At 56.0% G+C, this 21171-nt stretch overlaps 1 protein-coding gene across 2 annotated transcripts; it reads left to right on the top strand.

Moving 5' to 3' along the window:
* The first annotated feature begins 1400 nt into the window (after positions 1-1400).
* Positions 1401-20897, top strand: POLR1E (RNA polymerase I subunit E). 2 transcript variants are annotated; one of them, XM_075931241.1, is made up of 12 exons: positions 1401-1568; positions 3230-3333; positions 7337-7413; positions 10903-10988; positions 11940-11995; positions 14156-14300; positions 15091-15198; positions 15744-15840; positions 16721-16854; positions 17261-17342; positions 18706-18837; positions 20596-20897. In XM_075931241.1, exons 1-12 carry the CDS (start codon positions 1505-1507, stop codon positions 20747-20749), a joined length of 1239 nt encoding a protein of 412 aa, XP_075787356.1. In that variant the 5' UTR covers positions 1401-1504; the 3' UTR covers positions 20750-20897. The 2 variants fall into 2 exon arrangements, with proteins under 2 accessions (XP_075787356.1, XP_075787357.1); XM_075931242.1 differs by lacking the exon at positions 7337-7413 and having other exon boundaries at positions 1411-1568.
* Positions 20898-21171: the final 274 nt, after the last annotated feature.

Below are 21171 nucleotides of genomic sequence, written 5' to 3'. Positions count from 1 at the left end.
AAAATAATTGCTATCAGCACCAGCCGCTCTGCCATATGTATTGGACAAACCAGACTGTCTCTACACAAAAGAAAAAAAAAAAGCAATGGTCCTGCAGCATCTTAGGCACTAACAAAAAATGTAGATGGTGTCTACAAAGTGGGCACAACCCACTTCTTCAGATGTTTCTATTACAGACCAACATGGCTACCCCTCTGAAATTTTTACACAAAAGAATACATGGACACAAATGAGACACCAAGAATGGTAACATACAAAAACCAGTAGGAAAGCACTTTTCCTTCTCTGGGCACACAGTTACAGACTTAAAAGCTGCCACTCTTAAGCAAAAAAAACTTCAAAATCAGACTGCAACATGAAACTGCTGAGCTGGGACTCACATGCAAACTTGACACCATCAGAATGGGTCTGAATAGGGACTGGGAATGGCTTAGCTCAGTACAAAAAGTAATTTTCCCCTTTAGGTATTCTCACCTTCTTATCACTGTTGGAAGGGGGCTACATTCACCCTATTGAATTAGCCTCGTTAACACTTGTCACACTCCCATCCCTGTATGTAGATATCTCCGCCATCTGATTCTTTCGCTTCATGCATCTGACAAAGTGAGCTGCAGCGCTAGTAAATTTGGTAGTCTGTATGCCCTGGAACTCCTTGCTGTTCCTATTCTACATGTTTTGTTAGTTTTTAAGGTGTCACTAGTCTATTTGTTGTTTTTTAAGTTGTACCTGTTCTGTCATTCTTGCCATGAGGTGGTAAGCGGGCAGTCCTAGGAAGGTCTTCAGAAGTAGAGATGTAAAAGTCCATTTAAAATGTTAACTGGCTAAACTATACATTTAAGGTTAAAAGCCAGGTTTCTTCAGCACAGCTGGGCACAGTTAACCCGGTAAGCGTGCTGGTCAGGCAGTGCTTACAGTAAGAATAAGAATGGCCATACTGGGTCAGACCAGCCCCGTCTGCCCACAGTGGCCAATGCCAGATGCCCCCAGAGGGAGGGAACAGAACAGGGAATCATCAAGTGATCCCTCCTCTGTCACCCATTCCTGTTTCTGACAGAGGTTAGGGACACTGTCCCTACCCATCCCGCCTAATAGTCATGACGGCCCTAGCCACCATACATTTATCTAGTTCTATTCTGGAACCTGTTAAAGTCCTGGTCTTCCAGCACATCCTCTGGCAAGGAGTTCCACAAGTTAACTGTGCTCTGCCTGAAGAAAAACTTCCTTTGGTTTGTTTTAAACCTGCTGCCTATTAATTTCATTTGGTGACCCCCAGTTACCGAGGGGGGGGGGCTGCTCAGCTCACCCCTTTACGTCGCTATTTACAAGCCTGCCCCCCCCCCCAGTGGATGCCAGACCCCGCCCGCTCTGCAGGGAGGTGCGTGCACACGCGGGCCCGGCCCAGGTTTCCCCGCGCAGCTGGCGGGGGCGGCGCCAGCTCCGCTCAGCGCCCGGCTCTAGGCGGCGGTCGCGGCTGCGTCTCCAGCCGGCCACGAGGAGCTGCGCCATGGCCGCTGCCGCCAGCTGGAGCTACCGGGGGCACCCCCTGGAGGCGCAGAGCGCCCCGCTCGGTAAGAGCCGCGCCCCGGCCCCCAGCCAGCCTCCCCGCGGGGCGGCTCCCCGTGCGCTCCGGGCTGCGCCTCGCCCCGTGCGCTCCGCCGGGTGCCGCTAGCGGGGGGATGTGAGCCGGGTACCGGGGGGGGGGATGTACCGGGCGCTGCCTGCCCGGGGCTCTCGCCCGCTGCTGCAGCCCAGGCCCCGGGATGTGCCGCGGGCCCCCCGCTGCAGGGCGGCGCGTCCCCAGCAGCGCGTCCCGGCTGTGCCTCGCCAGCAGCGCGCCACTTCGGCGGGCGAGTTTCATCCTTGCTAGCCCCCTCCCCGCCCTGAGCTTGCAGAGCGAGTCCTGGGGGTCTCTCCCCGGGCAGGCTGCAGAGCCGCCCTTGCGAGGGGGAAGCCTGCCCCGTGGAGGTGGCCTGGCCCAGCCGGTAGCGGGGGCCTTGTGCGCACGGGATGGCTGGTACTGCACTGGCCTGGCAAGGGCCGCTGGGCTCCGGTTGCGCAGGCCTGACAACATTTTAACCTGCGGGGAGTCCAAGAAAAAAACCAGCATTTTAGCTGCTTAAAAATGACAAAATAGCCCCCAATGAAAGCCCGCCACAGAGGACTGCAGCTGGAGGTCAGTGTTCTGCGGGGCGGCCGCTGGCCTGCCTTTGCCACCTAGCACAGGGTGGGTTGTGCGTTTAGACCGTGCCGCTAGAAAGCAAAGGAGCATGTGAGTGAGTGATCCCTTTGCAGTCTGCAGCCCCGGGGTGCATGGAACAGTGTATGAATTGTCTCCCAGTGCTGAGGTCCTGTTCAGGGAACTGGCAACATATTTACATTCACCGATCCGGAGGCTAGAAGGGACCACTCTGATCATAGTCTCACCCCTTGTATAGTAGAGGCCAGAGACCTTCCCCAAACTAACTCCTAGAGCAGAGCTTTTGGGTAGAAATAATTCTAGCTGGATTTCAAAATGGTCAGGGATGGAGAAATTGTCTCCTTTTCAGGGTCTGTTTCTGACTGTGTTTGCACAGCTCTAAGCGAGCCCTTCTCTGGGCTGGGGCAAATAGTAGACTTTCAAATCATGGGTCAAAACATCCTTCTTTAGCATCAAGCCTTGCCATCTTAGGGGGCAACTCGCTGACGTCTCAGATGTAGGATGGTAGCAGCCCTCTGTTTGGTCTACAGTCTTGGTACAATAAGCTCTGTCGATGGTTGGACATTGACTGGAATAACCATTTCAGGGTCAATTATTCCACAGTAGATACTCCAGAATAACTTCCTGGGGCCATAAGAACAGTCGTTTTACTCCAGAATCATTAGCTGGTTTCCAATGGGGAGTAATTATTCCAGAATAAAATCATTTGTATTCTGAAATTAACTCTGAGCTCATTCAGGCTCCCCGAAATTCTCATTAAGAGCTAGAGCTGTAAAAGGGTAACAGGATACCTGGTAAGCACAACCCTTATGCTTACTGGTAGCTGGTTAAGTGGCACCCGGCCTGAGTAGCCCCCTGCCTGTGGTGATCCTTTTAACCAGTTAAATGTGTATTTCAACCGGTTAACCTTTTAAACAGCATTTTACATGCCTGTTACAAGTAGCTTCTCTCGGCACTGTTGCCAACATTTTTGTTTTGAACATATAATTATCTGCACTGCTTCAAATGCTTTTCCTTACAAATGTATTACAGTTCAGTTCTCTAACGGGAAACTGCAGAATTCTGAAAACATGGATTTTACTTTGTACAAAAACAATGACGCTACTAATCCCAGAAAGAAACATCAAAGAATCTTGGTAAGTTTGTCTGTCATTGTACCCGAGTTCTACAGTGATATATCAGGTTCCTGGTTATTGCTAGCTATTTGTTTTGGTGAACCAGGATATTTTTGCCAAGAAGTATTGAAATATATGTAAAGGGGCACTATTTGCTACCCTGCCTCTTAACAAGTCATCTGTTATTTTGAAATATTTTTCAAAATAACAGGCGTACTATTTCGGCATCCCTGTACCCTTGTTCCACGAGGTTTAAGGGATGTCTCGAAATAGCACGTTATTTCAAAATTTGGCACTGTCTATATGCACCAAATTTAAAAATAAACCATTTTGAAATAGAATCAAAATAAGATAACAGTTTGCATAGCGCAAATTGCGTATCTTATTTTGTGTACAGTGCTGTGTAGATGCACCCTAGACGCAAAAAAATTATGTATATTTTTATAAGCTGCTACTGTTTACAAGTATAACACCTAAGATTACAAGAAATTAAAGATGCTGTATGGGTGCAGAATGTATCGAGATACAGTGAATAACACATTTTAGAAGTTGTTAAACCTTTTGCTTCAGGTTTTAAGCTATCAAGAGAGCTCGAATGTGGTGGCAGTTTTGTCTCTCATCTGCTATTTTAGACTTCCTCTAAAGTATTTGGCACTGCCCACATTTGCAGACAGATATTGGACTAGATGAATTTTGGGTCTCATCCAAGTTTGTAAATTCCTGTGATCCTGGCGTGAAGGAAAATCTCTGTATTCGGGTTTTGCCTTTGATACCCCTTTCATAGACAGTTATTCACTGGTTCTTTTGTGTAAGGAGATAGGCATGGAGCCCCATTTTCTCCAGTGGGGCTGTTTAAGATTAGGCTGCTATGGAACCGATTGCAGGAACAGGGCTTTAGTTGGACTGTTGGTTTTGGGCCCCGTCAGTGGGTTTGGCTGGACAGGTGTTTAGTGGGCTCCGCCAGCAGTGGAGAGGAAAACATTAAAAATGTGATTGTTAAGCGTCATAAATTAGGAGAGGGATTTAAGTACGATGTAAGCGGGCATAGTAACTGAAACAGTTTTTAACCATCATAAAAAATAAGTAGATTCCAAATTGGTGAAAGTAGCCAATGACCCCTCCATGTGAATTACAATCAAAACACAACCCCCAACCTTTATCCTGCCCACTTTCTGGTATTTTCTGAGACTCTGTCCACGCCTCGACTTTTATTTCCACTCGCGTGGCGGAGAGGCTGTTCTTAGCAGTAGAAATCAGATTGGCTCCAGGAAAGGTGGGAGCACCAGCTTTTCCATTTACACGGCTGCTTACAAGAGTGGGGCAAGAGGGAGGGAGAAGAGCTTTCAGTGAGCCGGCTGTCTGCCAGGAGGACTAGTCTGCATGCTGACACTTGGAACACCTCCCTTCTCTGCAAAGCTTGTGGTCTGGAGTCTGCAATACCACCAGATGTCAGTGTAACCTTTAGGAACAGGGCTGAGTATCCGAGCGTTGAGGGGTATGAAAGGCAGGTTTGGTTTTGTCAGGGCACTCCAAAGAACCTAACATCAGATAGCTGACTGACAATGTATTTCAAGATTTTGAATGCCACTTACTGTAAGGGCTGATGGGTTCAGTAATGCAGTACACCGCAAGTGTGAATTGCCTCGGTTAAATGCAAAATACCATTGCAATGATCTAGTTAAGGTTAGCAAATTAAACACGGTCATGGATCCTGAAGGTAATACTGATTGTTGCATGTTGCACACACTGTCTCTATTAGGCCATGTGGTTAACAGCACCCCTAATACAAAATAGAGCTAGTCTTTGCTAGCGATGTAAGCAACTAGTCAAATACCTGATAAACATGGCTTATCGGGTAGTTGAGTCAACTAGTTCTCCCCCTCTCCCTCTCCCCGCTGCCTCTGATACAGAGGCAGTGGGAGGAGGAGCTGGTGCTTAAAAGCTGGTTTCCCCTAGCACCATCTCTGCAGGGATGGGTGGCAGTGGAGGCAGAGGTGCAGCAGGAAATGGCATGAGCGGGCTCTGAAGCCGTCCCCTGCTTGTGCTGCTCCAGTTGCTGGGCCTCTGCCTTTGAAATGTAGCAAGAGCCCCGGGCGGCTCTTCCTACATTGGAAAGGCAGAGAGCATCCCGCCCTGCCCCGCCCCTTGGAAAGGCAGAGAGCATCCCGCCCCTTATCGACTAATTGATGGAAATTCCACCCACTACTCAATTAGCTGATTAACTGACATTTAACATCCCTAGTCTTTGCAGACTGGGCAGGTTGAGATGACTGCCGACACCAGGTTGCGTTTTCTGATTTCTCATGTGAACATTTCTAACCTTAACGTTTGCCTTGTTTGGTTTTTGTTATGATTTGAGGTCCCTTGTTGGAAAGTTTTGCTTGTGCTGGCTTTAGTGGAAAGACAAACAAACTAAAAGGCAGAAAAGGAAAAATCTTCCCTGAGTTATTGTGGAGTTGTGCGATTAGCACTACTGAATAGCGTTCACATGTGCAACCACAAAGGAGGTAGAAATTTTGTACTGCAACGTACACGCGTTCTTTATTTCAATAGGCTGTAACCCTATCAACTGTTCAGAGTGGCTGAATCACACTCGGCGTTCAGGATCAGAGATGAGAAACTGATCGTGCAATGAAGTTTTGAAGTTCAGCCATTCTTGAGTGGAAGCGCACATAAACAAGTCCAGTTTTTCAAGTGGGGTGTGCGCGCATGTGATCGTGTATGCTTGTGTGCATTAGCATTAAATTAAAATCACTGAATTAATTTTACTTGTGCTACCTCCCACTTACTCCCAGGAGCAAACTGGGAGTTGAGACAAACCAGCAATTTTCAGTCCTGGCGGAAAATTTAATTTTTAGGAAGTTATGAACAACTTATATAATGGAAGCTGTATGTAACTTTAAAGCATCTGAGAGAACACCTTAGATTTAATAGCAAGGATGGTTAGTTTTACGCATTTTTAGCCTTAACTAGTTACAGCATTTTTATTACAAACCGTCACTTTCAGGTTTGATTATTGTGGACAAGATGTGGTAGGTGTGTTTTTCACTCCAAAGTTCACGACCGTGAACGTGCTCAGAAGTTAACCAGAAATACTTTTGGAACGGTGAAAGCAATGACTTCCACAAACATTTCTTACCTTTCCTTTGAGGATGGTGAATGGGGAGGTAGCATTATTCACCAGGCTGGGCTTTCAGTCATAAGGATGGGATAGAGAATAAGACAGAGAGTATCTTACTGCCTCTGTGGAAATCCAGGGCACGCCCGCATCTGGAATACTGCGTACAGATGTGGTCACCTCATCTCAAAAAAGATATAGTGGCACTGGAAAATGTTCAGAAGGGGAGCAACAAAAATGATGAGGGGCGTGGAACAGCGGCCACTTGAGGAGAGATGGATAAGACTGGGATTTCTCAGCTTGGCAAAAAGAAGATGGGGGATAGGACAGAGGTCTATAAAATCATGACTGGTGTGGAGAAAGCAAACAAGGAAAAGTTATTTACTCCTCCTCATAACACAAGAGCCGAATGAAATGAATAGGCAGCAGGTTTAAAACAAACGTTCGGAACTCCTCGCCAGAGGATGTCGTGAAGGCCAGGACTTTAGCAGGACATCAACGGCTGTGAGCCAGGCTTGGGAGGATGGTGTCCGTAGCCTCTGTCAGAAGCTGGGAAGGGGCCACAGGGGAGTTTCATGTGAGGATTCCCTGTTCTGTTCACTCCCTCTGGGCAGCTGGCATTGGCCTGAGATCCTAGGCTAGATGAGTGTTTGATCTGAGCCTTTATGGCTGTTCTTAGGCAAGAAATGTGTTTGCTTCTAAGACTTTCATTGGGAAACAGACTTTTTAAATAGAATCGATGAGAACGTGTCCCTAAGAACAGACAGGATGAAAATGTCTCGATCAGAGACCTGGTATCGGATACCCAGGGGAAAGGGCACAGTGGTTGGTCAGAAAGTTCAGTGCTGGTGAAGAACGTGCGGCACAAATTTCCCACCACTCACGCGGGTTTTCGTTGTTTTCCAGACTGCGGAGACAGACAGGCTGTCTTATGTGGGGAAAAACTTTGGCGCGGGAGTCCTGAAATGTAACTCGCTGTGCAGGTATGTGGTGTGCACGGGGCGGGGGAAGCTGTTACTCTCGGTGCTTGTTCCCCCTCTCTGCCTTTCCAGAGGTGCTGTCTGCAGGAGTGCGGGGCAGGCTTTCAGAATTGCACAGCTGGTGCTGTGGCTGGGAAGGGAAGGGAAGGGAAGGGGCCGGTTTTCAAGGGTTCCGCATCTCACGGCGCCCATTGTTGTCAATGAGCGGTGCCAAGAGCTTCTGAAAAATCTGCCCATGCAGGGAGCGTGTTGCTCAGGGTAAGAAGAGTTGGGTAAATAAAAAGGTAAATAAACTCGCCGAGGAGAAACTCTGATACTCACGCTTCAGAGTCGGCAGAATCTGTATATGCTGCATGCCGAGGGTTCCTTGGGCTTGCAGGACAGCAGCTTGATTGTCTCTTTTTTCCATATGGCAGCAGCTTTCAGCCTTTCCAGACGACTGGATCCTTTTCAGGAGTCTGATTTCTCTGGTGTACCCCTGAGTTTCAGCTCCCTTAAAAACTAGTCGCTTACAAAATGAGATACAAATACAAAAGTGTCCCAGTGCACTGTTACTAGAACATTGCTGACTTGCTCATTTTTACCATGTATTTATCCAATACATCAACTGGAATATAAATATTGTGCTTACCTTGCGCCGTACCGTACATAGATAGAGCCCTGCAAATCCACGGATATCTACTTTATATCCCTGGCTCTTTTTTCCAGATATGGATGCAGATACATATTTTGTATCTGGAGCCCTGGAAATCTGCGGCGATCTGCTTTATATCCACGGGTCTCTGCATCTGTGGCTGTGGATATCAACAGCTCATTTTTGAAGATGCAGATACAAATGTATCTGGGTAGGGCTCTGTGCTTAGAGCAGTACAAAGAAGTCATTGTCTGTGTGACATCTTAGTTTTGCTTGATCTGGGAGCTGTAGGTTTGGGATCCTCTGGTTTTGATAGCAGCCTTTGGAATTAGTGGGTCCAGCAAAAGTCAACAGCAAATCATCGTCTCCTGGTGGAACTGCTAAGGGACTGTCTTTGTCCTTTCCTGTAGTGACATTCCCATTCAGATCAAAGGGAGCTTTACATGTATGGAGCCTAAGGGTGGTAAATTTAGATCAATCAACTAATCGAATAGTCAATGGAATTTGCATCAACTATTCGATTTGTCGATAAGGGTGCCTCCACTTTGAAATACGCAAGAGCCCGGCTGTTGCCGCATTTCAAAGGCGGAAGCACCGCCACTTCCCCGCTGTGCGCCTCCTCCCCATGGAGACGGTGTGGGGGAAACCGGCTTTCAAGCCAGCTCTCCCCCAGCACCGGATCTTGCTCCCCCCACTTGCTACCTCTCTCTGACGGAGGCAGCAAGAGGGGAGGGGGAAAGCGACTAGTCAAGTCGACTAGCTGATAAGCATTTGCATATCGAATAGTCGACTAGTCGCTTCATGGAGCCAGGATGGAGAAGAATCCCTAAGAGACACTGTCAGGTCAAACTTGAGCAGCCTGAATTTAGGTTTTGTTCTGTATGTAAATGGGGGAGAGAAGAAAACCAGTCTTGCACGTGACTTCAGGCAGTAGCCCTAATAGTCCAAAAAGATTTGTTTCCACAGGAACTGAATAATAAAATCATAAGGCAAAAGCTTACTCAGATGCTTATCGGTGAGGAATCCTGTTGAAATCAGCCGGTCATTGGCTGTCTAGGGTCCTTAGGCAGCAGTGAAAATCCTGCCTTAGATGTGAAATGAGGAGCAGCCCTAGAATGGGAGTTCTCTTCTTCTGGCTACACTGACTCAAAGGCAGGTGCAGCTAAAACATTTGCCTGGGGTGCTCTCAGCTCAAACTTAGCAGCTAGTTGTGTCTCGGATTTAAAGACAAGTTTGTTTTTAATATACAGCCGCTCCCCGAGTTACAACCACCTCCACTTACGACCATCGGCACTTACGACCAAAGTGGTCGTAAATGCAGATCAGAGTTACGAACGGCGATCTGCACTTACGAACAGCGCGGTCACCATGTAACTCTATGGGATCCGAGTCACGAACACTTCGAGTTACAGGCCAAGTTAGTCCGTAACTTGTTCATAACTCAGGGAGCGGCTGCACAGCCTACATTTTGGGGTCAGCTTTGGCTTGCTGGGTCTCTTAAATGTAATATATATAAGGGGGCGGGTGAAAAAGGAGAATTTCGGAAACGTCTGTCAAGTCTGAGTCCTGGTCACATCTGCTCTGGTAACAAGAGTTGCACTGAGGTACTTTTGCCGAGGCTGTGCCCCATAGCAATTAAAATACGGATGGGGGAATGGGGGTGGGCAGGGAACACAAGGGCTCAGCGTCCGTTTTGGCTGATGTGAGAGTGTCGCAGCAGACGGAGCTGCTAAGCTTTAGTCGGCGGATGTGCTGGGGCTCTAAAGGAGTCGGTTACAAGCAAGCCCGTTTCTGCTAGTCACCGTTGGGTTAAGAAGTCCAAGAGTGGCCGTAGCAGGAAACCCAGGACTAAAACAGTATAGAAGGTGAAAGAGTGATTTCAAGCTGCTCATGTACATGTTGAACCTCTCCAGGCCGGCAACATGCATGGTCCGGCAAGATTTTAGTGAGCTGGATGTCCACATATGGGTGAAACGGTGACTTTCATTTTGACAGAACTTCATTTACAACCGCGTCACTGCAACAAGACTCGAGGGGCGGTTTTACGCTTATGTCTGGAGAACGAAATTGAGACCCACTTAGTGAACATCTGTGCTACGGCTCTCAATGATATGCAATTTCATACTAACTTAGCGCTCGATCTCTGAAGGCTCATATCGTTGGGCATGATTAAGAGACCGTTTTAATGATGTGATCAGTTCTTGGAACAGCTGCTCTAGAGCCCTAGATATGTGCCTGGCCAATTCTTGAAGCTGGAGGGGTGGAAAGGCAGGTGAGCACAGCCGGCCTATCCGAGTGGCACCTCTCTTTCTTTCTGAACTTCCTGGGCTTTCCTTTGGTTGGAAGCGTCAGACCGCTCCATTTTGGTTTCCTTTCCTCCCCGTTCAGCTTAGCTGCCTGTGTGACTCAATCTTTTTGTCTAGCTGAAGGAGCCAGCAATGGGGTTGCCTTTCTCCCCGTTGCACTGCCTCCATAAAGCATGTCGTTTTCCAGGCCTCTGGCCAATGTAGCTATGCTGGTGCTGGTTTTAAGTGTAGCCCAAACCGTAAATTGAAGGGGTTAACGGCCACGTGGGAGCGGAGCTTTGAAAAGAGCCGGCGAGCTACCCAAGAGGTGTCCACACTCGGCAGAGTGCTCCCAGCAAGCGGGGAGTTGCCTGAGGGCCAAGACAGAGGTTGAAATGTCCGTGATTCTGCGGAACTCACTTGACTGTGAAATTCTAATTGTTATGATGGAGGGAAAAAAAGGGGGGGGGGTCTGTGCTGGGTAGGGGGGGAGGAGAAGGGACATGCACAGCATCTTGCTACCGTGTTTCACTTAGTCATCTCCGGTTCCCCCCCTCTCTGCGCTCTCCACAGGTTCTTTGTCGGGGTGCTGGACAAGGACTCCAGGCAAATGGAAGTCTACAACGCTGAGTTATTCAACATGCAGCCGCTGCTGTCCGGTAGGTGGAGCCCTGCCACCAGCACTACCCCACAGTACGCCGGTTCAGTGTGCGTTTCACGCCGGCCCCTGCTGACAGTCTGGCTACAGCCCACGAGCATCTTTTGCTTCCCTAGCCCAGCGTCATGGCGACGCTTGCTGGCCCCCAGCGCCCGTCTGGAAGGGAAAGGGCACAGGCCGCTGCTCGGTGGGTTTTCTGGCGCTTTAGGAGAGAGTGCACAGTGTAGAAGCCAGTAAGAGGCAGAGCTGTAGCTAAGAGGTGAGATTGAGGAAGAAAGGGGGGAAAGGTTCAAGTGAATCAGTGTGGAAGGTGGAAAACGCGGAAGTTAATCCCAACTAGGGATGTACAATCCTGTGTAATTGGCTAAGCGGTTAAACGTGATGGTTAACCAATTCACTGATGAAAGGGGAGTGAGCAGGGGGCTGGAGTAGGCAGGGGCTGCTCCAGTCCCCACCGGTTAACTGGAACCAGTACGCATTCCCCGTTAACCTTTCCCGTCGCTAATCCCAACCAGTAGTTTCAGGTCGTGATCAGGTCACATCTCTGCTTGGGAGAAGGCTGGACCTGAACGGGCCTGGAGACTGAGTTTGCACTTTCTAGGAAATGAAATAATCCCTGGACAGCAGGGTTCTTGAGCAGGGTCGCGCTGGTTCCCATGAGACTCGAGGAAAATATTCAGCCCCCTCTGTGCATTGCTCCCTCGGGTGCTAGCTGACCCTGCTGTTGGGGATACCCAGGACACACCCCTGTGACGTGTCAAACCAACGTATGAACTCGCATGTAGGAATGGGAGTGCCTGGCCTCCCCCGAAATGCTGTCGAGCACGTCAGGGCATCCTCCTTGAAATCAGCCTGCGAAGCCGTAGGCCAGGCCCTGGCATGATGCGCACGAAGACCTGCATGTCACTGACAACCTATCCATACATCTCAGTGTACGCCTCTCTTCTTGTAGATGATTTAAGAGAGGAGGACCCCTCGGATAATCAACCCAAATCCTACAGAGAGAAGGTAAAAGTTTCATCAGTTTCTGATAATCCCCTGCCTCACCACAGTGGCCGATGTTAGCCTAGAAATGATTTGGGCGCTGTTGCCATTAATGGGTGTAGTTTGTCGTTTTCGGCCTGCGTGGGAGCCGATTACCAGCAGTATTTTTATCACTGGCGTAGCGGGGGTGGTTCTGGGAACAGGTTCCTGGTTACTCAGATGCTGGGCGGTAGCTAGTGATTGGAGTTCCTCTAGAGTGTGTTTACAAAGGACAAGTTTGAAGGGAGTTGTTCTGTGCCAGGGTTACCTGCCTAGGGGGGAAGCGGTCGACGTGATGTTTCTTGGTTGGTTTTTTGTAAGGCTTTTGGTAGAGTCCCGGAGGATAATCCTGTAAGAGAAAGGAGGAATGGAGAAGAGGACTAGAAGGGGAGGTCGCACAACTTGAAAGATCCTATTCCGTGAGAAGTTATTCATGGTCCGCTGCCAAACTGAGTGGCTGTGTGTAGTGGGCTCCAGTCGTGGACTTGGCTAATGGAGTGGAGAACGTGCGGATAACGTTTTCAGATGGTCCCATGCTGTGGGGGGGCGGGGACCCTGGAAGACTGGGTTAGATTGCAAAAGGACTGTGACAGTTGGGAGAAGTGGTCAGAACTCCTAAGGAGGGATTTCACTGAGGAAGGCAAACAAGGGCAGAGCTACAGAATGGGGGTGGCCGTGCGGCTCCCAAGGCGTGGGGCTAAGGCGGATCCCCAAATGACTGAGTCAGCAAAGCGGTGAAATAGCCGGTGTTCCGGGCTGTGTTAACAGGCGTTTCATAGGGAACACTCGGGCGTGATTTGTCCCGCTTGGTTCAGCGCTGGTCAGGCCTCACCTGGAGCACAGTGGCCAGTGCTGGGCAGATGTGGACACATTGGGGAGCGTCCAGAGAGTGCAACACAAGATTTAGCAAACCTGACTTTTAGGAAAGGTTAAACCGTTTATCCCCAAGATAAGCCGCCGAGGGGAGGGGAGGGGAGGGGAGGGACCGGACGGCTGGGATGGAATGTTCTCCTTGCCCACGGACGGTTGGACAAGAAGTCGTGGGGTTTAGGAGACTTAGGTTCCAGGGAAACCTTTCTACCTCTCAGGCTAGTTCAGCTCTGGGGCCGGTTTCCATGGGAAGCTGTAACTGGAAATTAAGCGCGGGGCAGACATGCCTGTATTCATTCCTGTCGGTCAGTAGCGTCCCCGTCGGTGTGCCTGGTCCGGGCCCTGTGGTCGGAGGCAGACCCCATGGTCAGCGTGGGGGCTGTTAATCGGCGCCGCTCCCCAGCACGGCGCCTCCAGCTGGGCGCTCTGGGAACTAGCTCAGCTCCACACCCGCGCGCCTCTTCTGGCTGGAGTGGCGCCTGCTGCTCCCTGTCAACAGCTCCGCCACCTCGCGTTGAGGCCCGCCTCCCTGCCCTTCTCTCCGGGTACTGCCCCCCACTCTGGGGTCCTCCCCTCAGGAAACCCCCAGCCCTCTACACCCACCTGGTCTCAGTGACCCATGGCCAGTCTTCATCTAGCCCCTGCCTGCAAACGGCAGTCTGGAATGGCCACTCCTCGTAGGCGAGGGGGGTGGACCTGCTGCCTCCCTGCACCCTAGTATCCCCAGGCCTGCCTCGCTGGGCCTCAGCTCCCCTGGCTCACCTTTCCTTCCCCAGCCTTGCTCTGTCCATGGTACCTCAGGCAGCTCCGTCCTCCTCCCTCCAGGGCTGGAGTGAGAGTGTGCTCAGCCCTGCCAGCCATCTCTTTTATGCAGCCCTCCCGGGCTCTGATTGGCTGCCTCAAATCCTCTCGTGATTGGCCCCTAGCTACCGCCCACTCCCAGGGCCATTTTAACCCTTTTTTTGCCTGGAGGGGGTTACCGCCCTGCAGCAGGTCCCCCTGAGATCAGCGCACTCCCGCAGCTGTGCCCGTGCGATTCGTTCGTGGGACAGTGGCCTTAGTGGGCAGCTCAGCATGCAGACTCACTCGCCTCTGGTCCGGGCGTGGGCCGCCACGGAGAGGCTGTTCCTAGTCAGCGGGTCTGGCCCCGCAGGCCTGGGGAACGTTCCCCGCCCCGTGCCAGGCAGACTCCGGCGGCAGCCCTCCTGGTCCGGGTGTGTCGCCTGCCGCTTCCCTCCGCGCCCGGCGCAGTGACTGGCCCAGCTTCTCGTGCAGGTGGATTCGTGCATCGCAGCCTTCGGCACCAGCAAGCAGAAGCGGGCCCTGAGCTCGCGAAGGATGAACGAAGTTGGCAGCGAGACCTTAAACGTGGCTGTGACAAAAGCCGCAGCAAACATCATCGCGGCCAAAGGGGTCGCTGGTAAGCCGGGCCGGGATGGAGGAGAGCGCTGCCACGCCTCCCGCTTGGGGGCTTGCTGGGCCCTCGCCGCTGCTCCTCCGTGCGTATTCAGAGCGCCCCTGCTCTCAAGGGCTGGGGAGGGAGCAGCGGATTTGCCCCGAGTGTTAAATGGAGCAGAGTGATGGACTCTAGTGCGGGCTGGACCTCCCTGGCCCGCACCCTCCGGACTTGACCGGTCCTGAAGGAGGGAATTTGCCAGACCAGGGGAGGCCCCCTGCCACCAGCTCGCTGCCCCTCAATGCTCCCCGCTCCTCTACTTCCCAGCTGGCCCTCCTGCCTCCGCTGCCCCCAGCCGGGCTGCATGGGCCCCGCACCGCTGTGCCTCTAGACTCCCTGGGCGCCCTGGTCCAGGAACGGTGGGGCCCTGCCAGACCGGAGATCAAAGCGTCTCATTCTGATCACGCTGCTTATGAAGTGGGGAATCGGGAATTCCTCCCCTGGCCCATCGGCGCTGTCTGGGAGCAGAGCAGCGGGTCTGGAGAGTGATCCTCCCCACCGCACGTGCTTAGCCTCCAGAACCTGTCAGGCCTGCCCCCGGAAACACTGATCGCCCCTCCGGCCGGCGCAGCGACCCGCAGGGCACAAAGCTTTAAAACCAACCGGCTGCGTCACCGGGCCGGTCCTGCGGGTCTGGGCTGCCAAGGAGCGTTCCCCCCGGAATTGCCGCGGGCTAGACCGGCGTCCCCACGGGTCTGGGCTCCGTTCCCATGAGCGTCGTCTCACGCCCTCGCTCGTCGGCTTGCTCCGAAAGCTTTGCTCAGCGACGCGGCGCAGGACGACTTGCAGGATGTCTCCCTCGTCCTGCCTCCCTGCCACGAAGAGGCTGACAAAGCAGAGGATGTCTACAGGTTTGAGGACAGTATCCTTGGCGGCCCTTTCCCCGGCAGGGAACACCGAGCGGCAGAAGGGCTCGGACTCGGGGGAGCGGGATGTCCTTTGGGAGGGGTCTTTTCTGTTCACGGACACGGAGCTGGGGGCCGAGGGTTGAGAGCAGGCCTTGGGGCTGCGGGCGGGGCAGCGTCTTCCAGAGACGCCGGGTTTTGTGCCTTCCCCTGGGTGAATGGGAAGTAGGTGTCAGCCGGGAGGGATACGGAGGGTATTGCGGGGAGCAGAGGCTAGTTTGGACAGCTGACCCAAGCCCGGGAGAGACGCTCCGTCCCGAAATCAGAAGTGACAGGGGCATTGACCCTGGCTGCTTCCTGTCCCTGGGATTGCTCTGCCTGCCTGCGGTCCACGTCCGCGCGCAGAGTCCCTCAGGCTGGCGGCGCCGGCTGGGGCAGTAACGCGCTGGAGGAAGTGATTCCTTTGTGCTGTGTAAATCCACATGGCCTGCCTACCGGACAGGGCGGCTGTGCAGCTGAATGGACCCCCAGCGTTCGGTAGTGTTCCTTAAAACCCCGCCAGTCCTCTCCCCGGCCGAATACGAGGCGCTGCAGAGCCCCGCGGCCGCGCTCCTGAGCCTCTCGCCGGAGGAGCTCCTCCAGAAGGCGGAAGAGAAGAGGTGAGGTGCGGGGCATAGGGGGCGCTGTGGTGCTCATCGGGAAGGGAGGCGAGACCGTACGGCGCTCCCGGTTCTGGGACCTAGGCGAAGCCTGGCGCGAGCTGGGAATCCGCCGGTCCACCCCCCCGCTGCGCTTCTGATTTTTAGTGTAGTAGCCAGGGGTGTGTCACACCCCGCGTGGCCGTAGAGGGGAGACGTAGGTACCTTTCTGGAGGGTAGGCCCACCAGGGTCGGCTGTCACTCCGGTAACTGCCCAGGTCTCGTTGCTCCCTCTGCAGCCCCGGGCCGGCCTCTCAGACGACAGGCCGCTGCTCTGGCCCAGCACGGCCGCTCTGAGTTCTTACCGCCGGTTTCCTGCATGGCCGGTTCATCTTTGTTCCAAAAAGGCTCGTTCGTTCCTTAAACCAGCGCGTCCTGTGATGTCACCATGGCCTGTAACCCCGCCTCCAGAGGGGCGGGCCCTGCGTTGCTGCGCTCGCCTCGTGCCAAGCTGGGACGCGAGGGGGACTCGCCCCCGCGGGAGGAGCTGAAAGCGAGGAACCCGCCGGGGGGACTGCAGTGGGGGGGGCGCGTGGGGGTGTGCGGAACGTGTCACCGGGGGGCCGAGGAAGCAGCCACAGGGCGAAGGCGTCTGCCTGCGTGTGCGCATGCAGCCAGCGCGGCTCCCGGCTGGGGAACGGGCAGTAAGAGACACCCGGGGGGCTGGCTAGCGAAGGGGAGGAGATGCGGTTGGGTGGGTAAACGTGGAAACGCTGGGGCCGGAGGCGGGACCCGGCTGGGAAATCCCGGGGTTCAGAGCTCTGTGCCTCGTCTGCGTGTCCCTTACACGCAGGCGTCCGTCGCCCTCGCAGGCAGTGTCCACAGCCCTGTTCCCTTGCAGCCACTGCTCCTTCGTCCTGGAAGCACTGAAGTTCATGCCGCGCAAGGAGGACAGCGCGGACCACAAGGCTCGCTGCCTCTGGTTCCTGGACGCCCTCGTCAAGTTCAGTTTGCAGACCGTGATTAAGAAGAAACGTAAGTTGATAGCAGAAGCAGCTCTCAGCCCTGCTCCCCTTTCAGCTGCCGTTCATGGAGTCTTAAATCCGGGGGGGAGGGAATCCACGGGGGGGACAGACGAGCTCTGGCAGGCATGGTGGCAGGCTGGGCCCCGTGCTCGCTAGGGATGTTTAATTTAGTTTAATCAGCTAATCGACTAGTCGATGGATTTTCCATCGATTGGTCGATAAGCAGGGGAGCTGCAGCAGGGCTAGCCCCAGTCCTGGCAGCTAACCCCGCTGCGGCTCTGCCTTTTAAACGTAGGAAGAGCCGGCAGTAGGATTCCCGGCTCGCACTGTGTGTTACCACAGTTTGTAAGTGCGAATTCTAAGGAAGCCCTCTTATGCGTGTGGATCGTTTCACTGCAAAACCCTCTCCCTTCCAGACACAATGGGCCCTGACTGTCCGCCTGTCATCAGCAGAAAACTCATGAACCAGTTCACTGCCCAGACGTACAACCACGGCAGGTACGCATGGCTTGCGGTGTTTGCAGTCGGTGTGCGAGCAGGGCGCGGGGCCGTGGCGGTGCCCTGTGGTCAGGGAGCCACTCCCTGGCCGCGTAACGAGCTCTGACTTGTATTGAGCATTGCGGGTCCCACGGCCGGGGCCGCTGCTCACACGCTGAGAGACCTAGGAACCGGCTCCGCTTCCCGAGTGCAGGTGAGGAGCCGGGCAGGGGTGTTCGTCGGTATAACGATGCTGGAGTTAGGGGTGTAAATACCATTTTAAAAATCAACCATTTAAACAATTAAAAAATTCAGTTTAACAATTCATTGATTAAAGGGCCAGCTCCCGGCTGGGGCCGATCCGGCCGGCTGGTGTCACTCGGGCGGGGAGGCACACTGGCTGGGGCAGTGAAGGTGGTTAACTCGTAAGAAGCCTGCTCACGGGTTCAGCTGTTGTTCTAGCCGGGATCACTGGGCCAGTGTAGACCCGGCCTCGGTGCCGGCGGAAATAACCCCTGTAAGGAAACCAGTGCACCTGTGTGGGCGCGGGCACGACCCACGTCCTCCGGCCGCCTGCTTTCTCGGAAGCATCATACAGACCGGAGGGCAGGGAGCCTGGTAGTGGCCCTGCATCACCCTTGCTGCCTTGGCAGGGCAGAGTCTGCTCCCCTACAGCCGCGCAGCCTCCCCTGCCCTCGGGGCCTTTGTACCTCCCAGGACAGGACCCGCCGGTGCCAGTGCGCCTCCAGCCCTGCTGCCGTGCCCGCGTGGTGCAGTGGGCCCCAGACGGTGTCGCCCGGCCCTGTCACACAGGCCTGTCTCAGAGTGGTCTCTCCACTGTGCTGGGACGTGGCGTTTTCCCGGAGCCGGGTTCTTCGGCCGCGTGCCCCGGAGCAGCCTGGAGTGGCAGCCCGCGGACACGGCCTTAGGAACGCAGTGTGAGGAGAGGCTGCCCCCCTCGGCCCGGGGCGAGCGTCGCCATCACCTCTGCCCGGGCGCGCCGCGGCGGGTTCTTTGGTCAGAGCCGCTCCGAGACGCAGTGTGCGGCGGGAGGAGCTTTGCGGCAGGGCCAGAGGGTCGCTTTCAGGCATCGTCTCCGCAGCGTCCCGTCCGCCTGGAGAGCCCTCCGCTGGCCCCAGGTCCCTGAGCGCGGGGCCGGTTGGGAACTGGAGCGGGCTCAAATCTCTCAGCCCGCCACACTGGCGCCCGCAGATGGGGGCCTCGCCAAGGGCTGGCGGGGAGAGCGCTGCAGCTGCCCCCTCCCGTGCTGGGGAGCAGCATCCCGGGTCCTGTGGTGGGGCAGAGGCAGCCGCAGGCCCAGTGGCCGTGTGTGGGCTTTAAGTGGTGCCACGGCTGGGTCTCTCCCCGCCCCTCTTCTCTCCAGGCTCCAGAATCTGATCTCTGCCTCCATGCGGGCTAAGATCACCGCCTACGTCCTGGCCCTCACCCTGCACGTGAACAACTTCCAGGCAGACCTGACTGTGCTGCAGCGGGACATGAAACTCCACGAGAACAAGTGAGTGACGTTCCCGTCGGGCCCGCGGGCCGTTGGGAGACGGGGTGGCCGGGGGTGCTCGTGCTGTTTGGCGCGGCGGTGGGGGATGGGTTTGCGTGGCACCGATTGGAGCCCATGTTTCAAGGGGGAGTAAACGGCCTTTGGAAAGGTCCCGCTGCCGGCTGCGCACCGCGAGCCACAGTCCATCCTGGGGGACCAGTGAGCCCGGGGAAGGCGGAAAAGCAGCAATCGGAGCAGGGAAGAGCTGCTGCTCTAGTCCGCCGCGAGCGGCCGTGTTCCTGGAGACACCGGTGCCCCCGTCTGTCCTCCCTCCCCCACGCATCACTTACCTGCGCCCCCCCGCCCTCCCCGAGCTGGAATGCTGCCAACAGCTGGCTTGTGGGGGTCCGGCTCCGGGAGGAAGAGGAGCGGGACAGAAGGGGGAAGGGCAGGGCCCTAGGGCATGGGGTGGGGCAGCCAAGGGACCCTCGAGCTGCTGGTGACATCCCAGTGGGCTACAGGGTGCCCACCTCTGCCCTAGAGCTCTTACCATGCCAAGCACCATCATCTGGCTGCTCCCACACGCCGCAGGGAGAGAGACTGGCTGAGCTAAGGGCTTTGCATCCCCGCCGCAGAAGCTCCTGTTCTCCTCGTGTTCTCAGCCCCCGCGCCGGCCGAGCGCTTGCAGCCTGTCCCTGCGGGGCTGGCACTCAGCTGGGCTCTCCCGCCTGGCCGCCCGCAGGGCGATGGACACACGACTGCCCCCGCCGGGCGCTGCTGGCACGGAGCGTCGACTTCCTCTCTCCCCGGACCGGCGCAGGTAGCCTGGTCCCCTTCCCCAGAGCTGGGCAGCCCCCTCCCCCATGGCGGCCCGCCTCCCCCAGCGCCCTGTGGCGTCTCTAGACGGGTCTGCCGTGTGCACCGCCAGCCGCTGCTCCAGAACAGCCACATACGCCTGCTCCTGCCCCGGTTCTCCTCCCCGGGGAGACGCCCCATTGCTGGGCTCCAGGGGCCCTGTGGAGGCCTGATGGGCCCCCCTCCGCGGGGAGACGCCCCATTGCTGGGCTCCAGGGGCTCTGCGGAGGCCTGTGGGCCCCCCTCCCCGGGGAGACGCCCCATTGCTGGGCTCCAGGGGCTCTGCGGAGGCCCGTGGGCCCCCCTCCGCGGGGAGACGCCCCATTGCTGGGCTCCAGGGGCCCTGCGGAGGCCTGTGGGCCCCCCTCCCCGGGGGGACGCCCCATTGCTGGGCTCCAGGGGCTCTGCGGAGGCCTGTGGGCCCCCCTCCCCGGGGGGACGCCCCATTGCTGGGCTCCAGGGGCCCTGCGGAGGCCTGTGGGCCCCCCTCCCCGGGGGGACGCCCCATTGCTGGGCTCCAGGGGCCCTGCGGAGGCCTGTGGGCCCCCCTCCCCGGGGGGACGCCCCATTGCTGGGCTCCAGGGGCTCTGCGGAGGCCTGTGGGCCCCCCTCCCCGGGGAGACGCCCCATTGCTGGGCTCCAGGGGCTCTGCGGAGGCCTGTGGGCCCCCCTCCCCGGGGGGACGCCCCATTGCTGGGCTCCAGGGGCCCTGCGGAGGCCTGTGGGCCCCCCTCTGCAGGGAGACGCCCCATTGCTGGGCTCCAGGGGCTCTGCGGAGGCCTGTGGGCCCCCCTCTGCAGGGAGACGCCCCATTGCTGGGCTCCAGGGGCTCTGCGGAGGCCTGTGGGCCCCCCTCCCGGGGGGCGCCCCATTGCTGGGCTCCAGGGGCCCTGCGGAGGCCTGATGGGCGGTTGTTGTTGCCAGGGTGCTGGGGATCGCCAGGGCCATGCGGCTGAAGGTCTCCAAGAGGAAGGGCCCTGCAGACCTGCTGGCCGAGGAGGAGCACAAGCTGGCCACGCTCTCGCTGCCCTTGCCGGTGTACAGGCCCCCCGGGGGCAAGCGGCGGAAGATGAAGTGAAGTCGACGGCGCCCGTCTCCCTGCGGGGAACGCCTCTGCCAGAACCAAGCTGCTCCGGTTCCTGGCCCCGCACCCACGGCTGAGCCCCTGGGAACGGGGTGGGGCTGGGCTGGGCTGCCGTGCCTCTGTCCCCGCCCTTTGGGAATAAACCCGCGCCCGCCAGGGAGACAGGGCCCGCTGCTCTCGCGCTTCCTTTGCGCCGTGATCCCTTGTCGCCCATGGGGGCTGGGGAAGAAGGGGGATGGGCCGGGGTGCCCTATGGCAGCGGTTCCCCTGCCTGGGGCTGCCGTCCCGGTGCAGGTCACTGCTGGGGCTGCTGCAAGCCAGGCCTCGGCTGGATCGGGGGCAGGAGCCCAGAAAGTGAAAACTTCCGGGGGCAGAAATCCAGGGGGGCTCGTGCAGTGAGGGTGCTGCAGCCAGGT

This window comes from Pelodiscus sinensis, chromosome 6 (genome assembly GCF_049634645.1).
Source record: "Pelodiscus sinensis isolate JC-2024 chromosome 6, ASM4963464v1, whole genome shotgun sequence".
Taxonomy (NCBI): Eukaryota; Metazoa; Chordata; order Testudines; family Trionychidae; genus Pelodiscus; species Pelodiscus sinensis.
The sequence above is the reverse complement of the archived record's forward strand: the minus strand, read 5'-3'. Positions and strand labels throughout refer to the sequence as shown.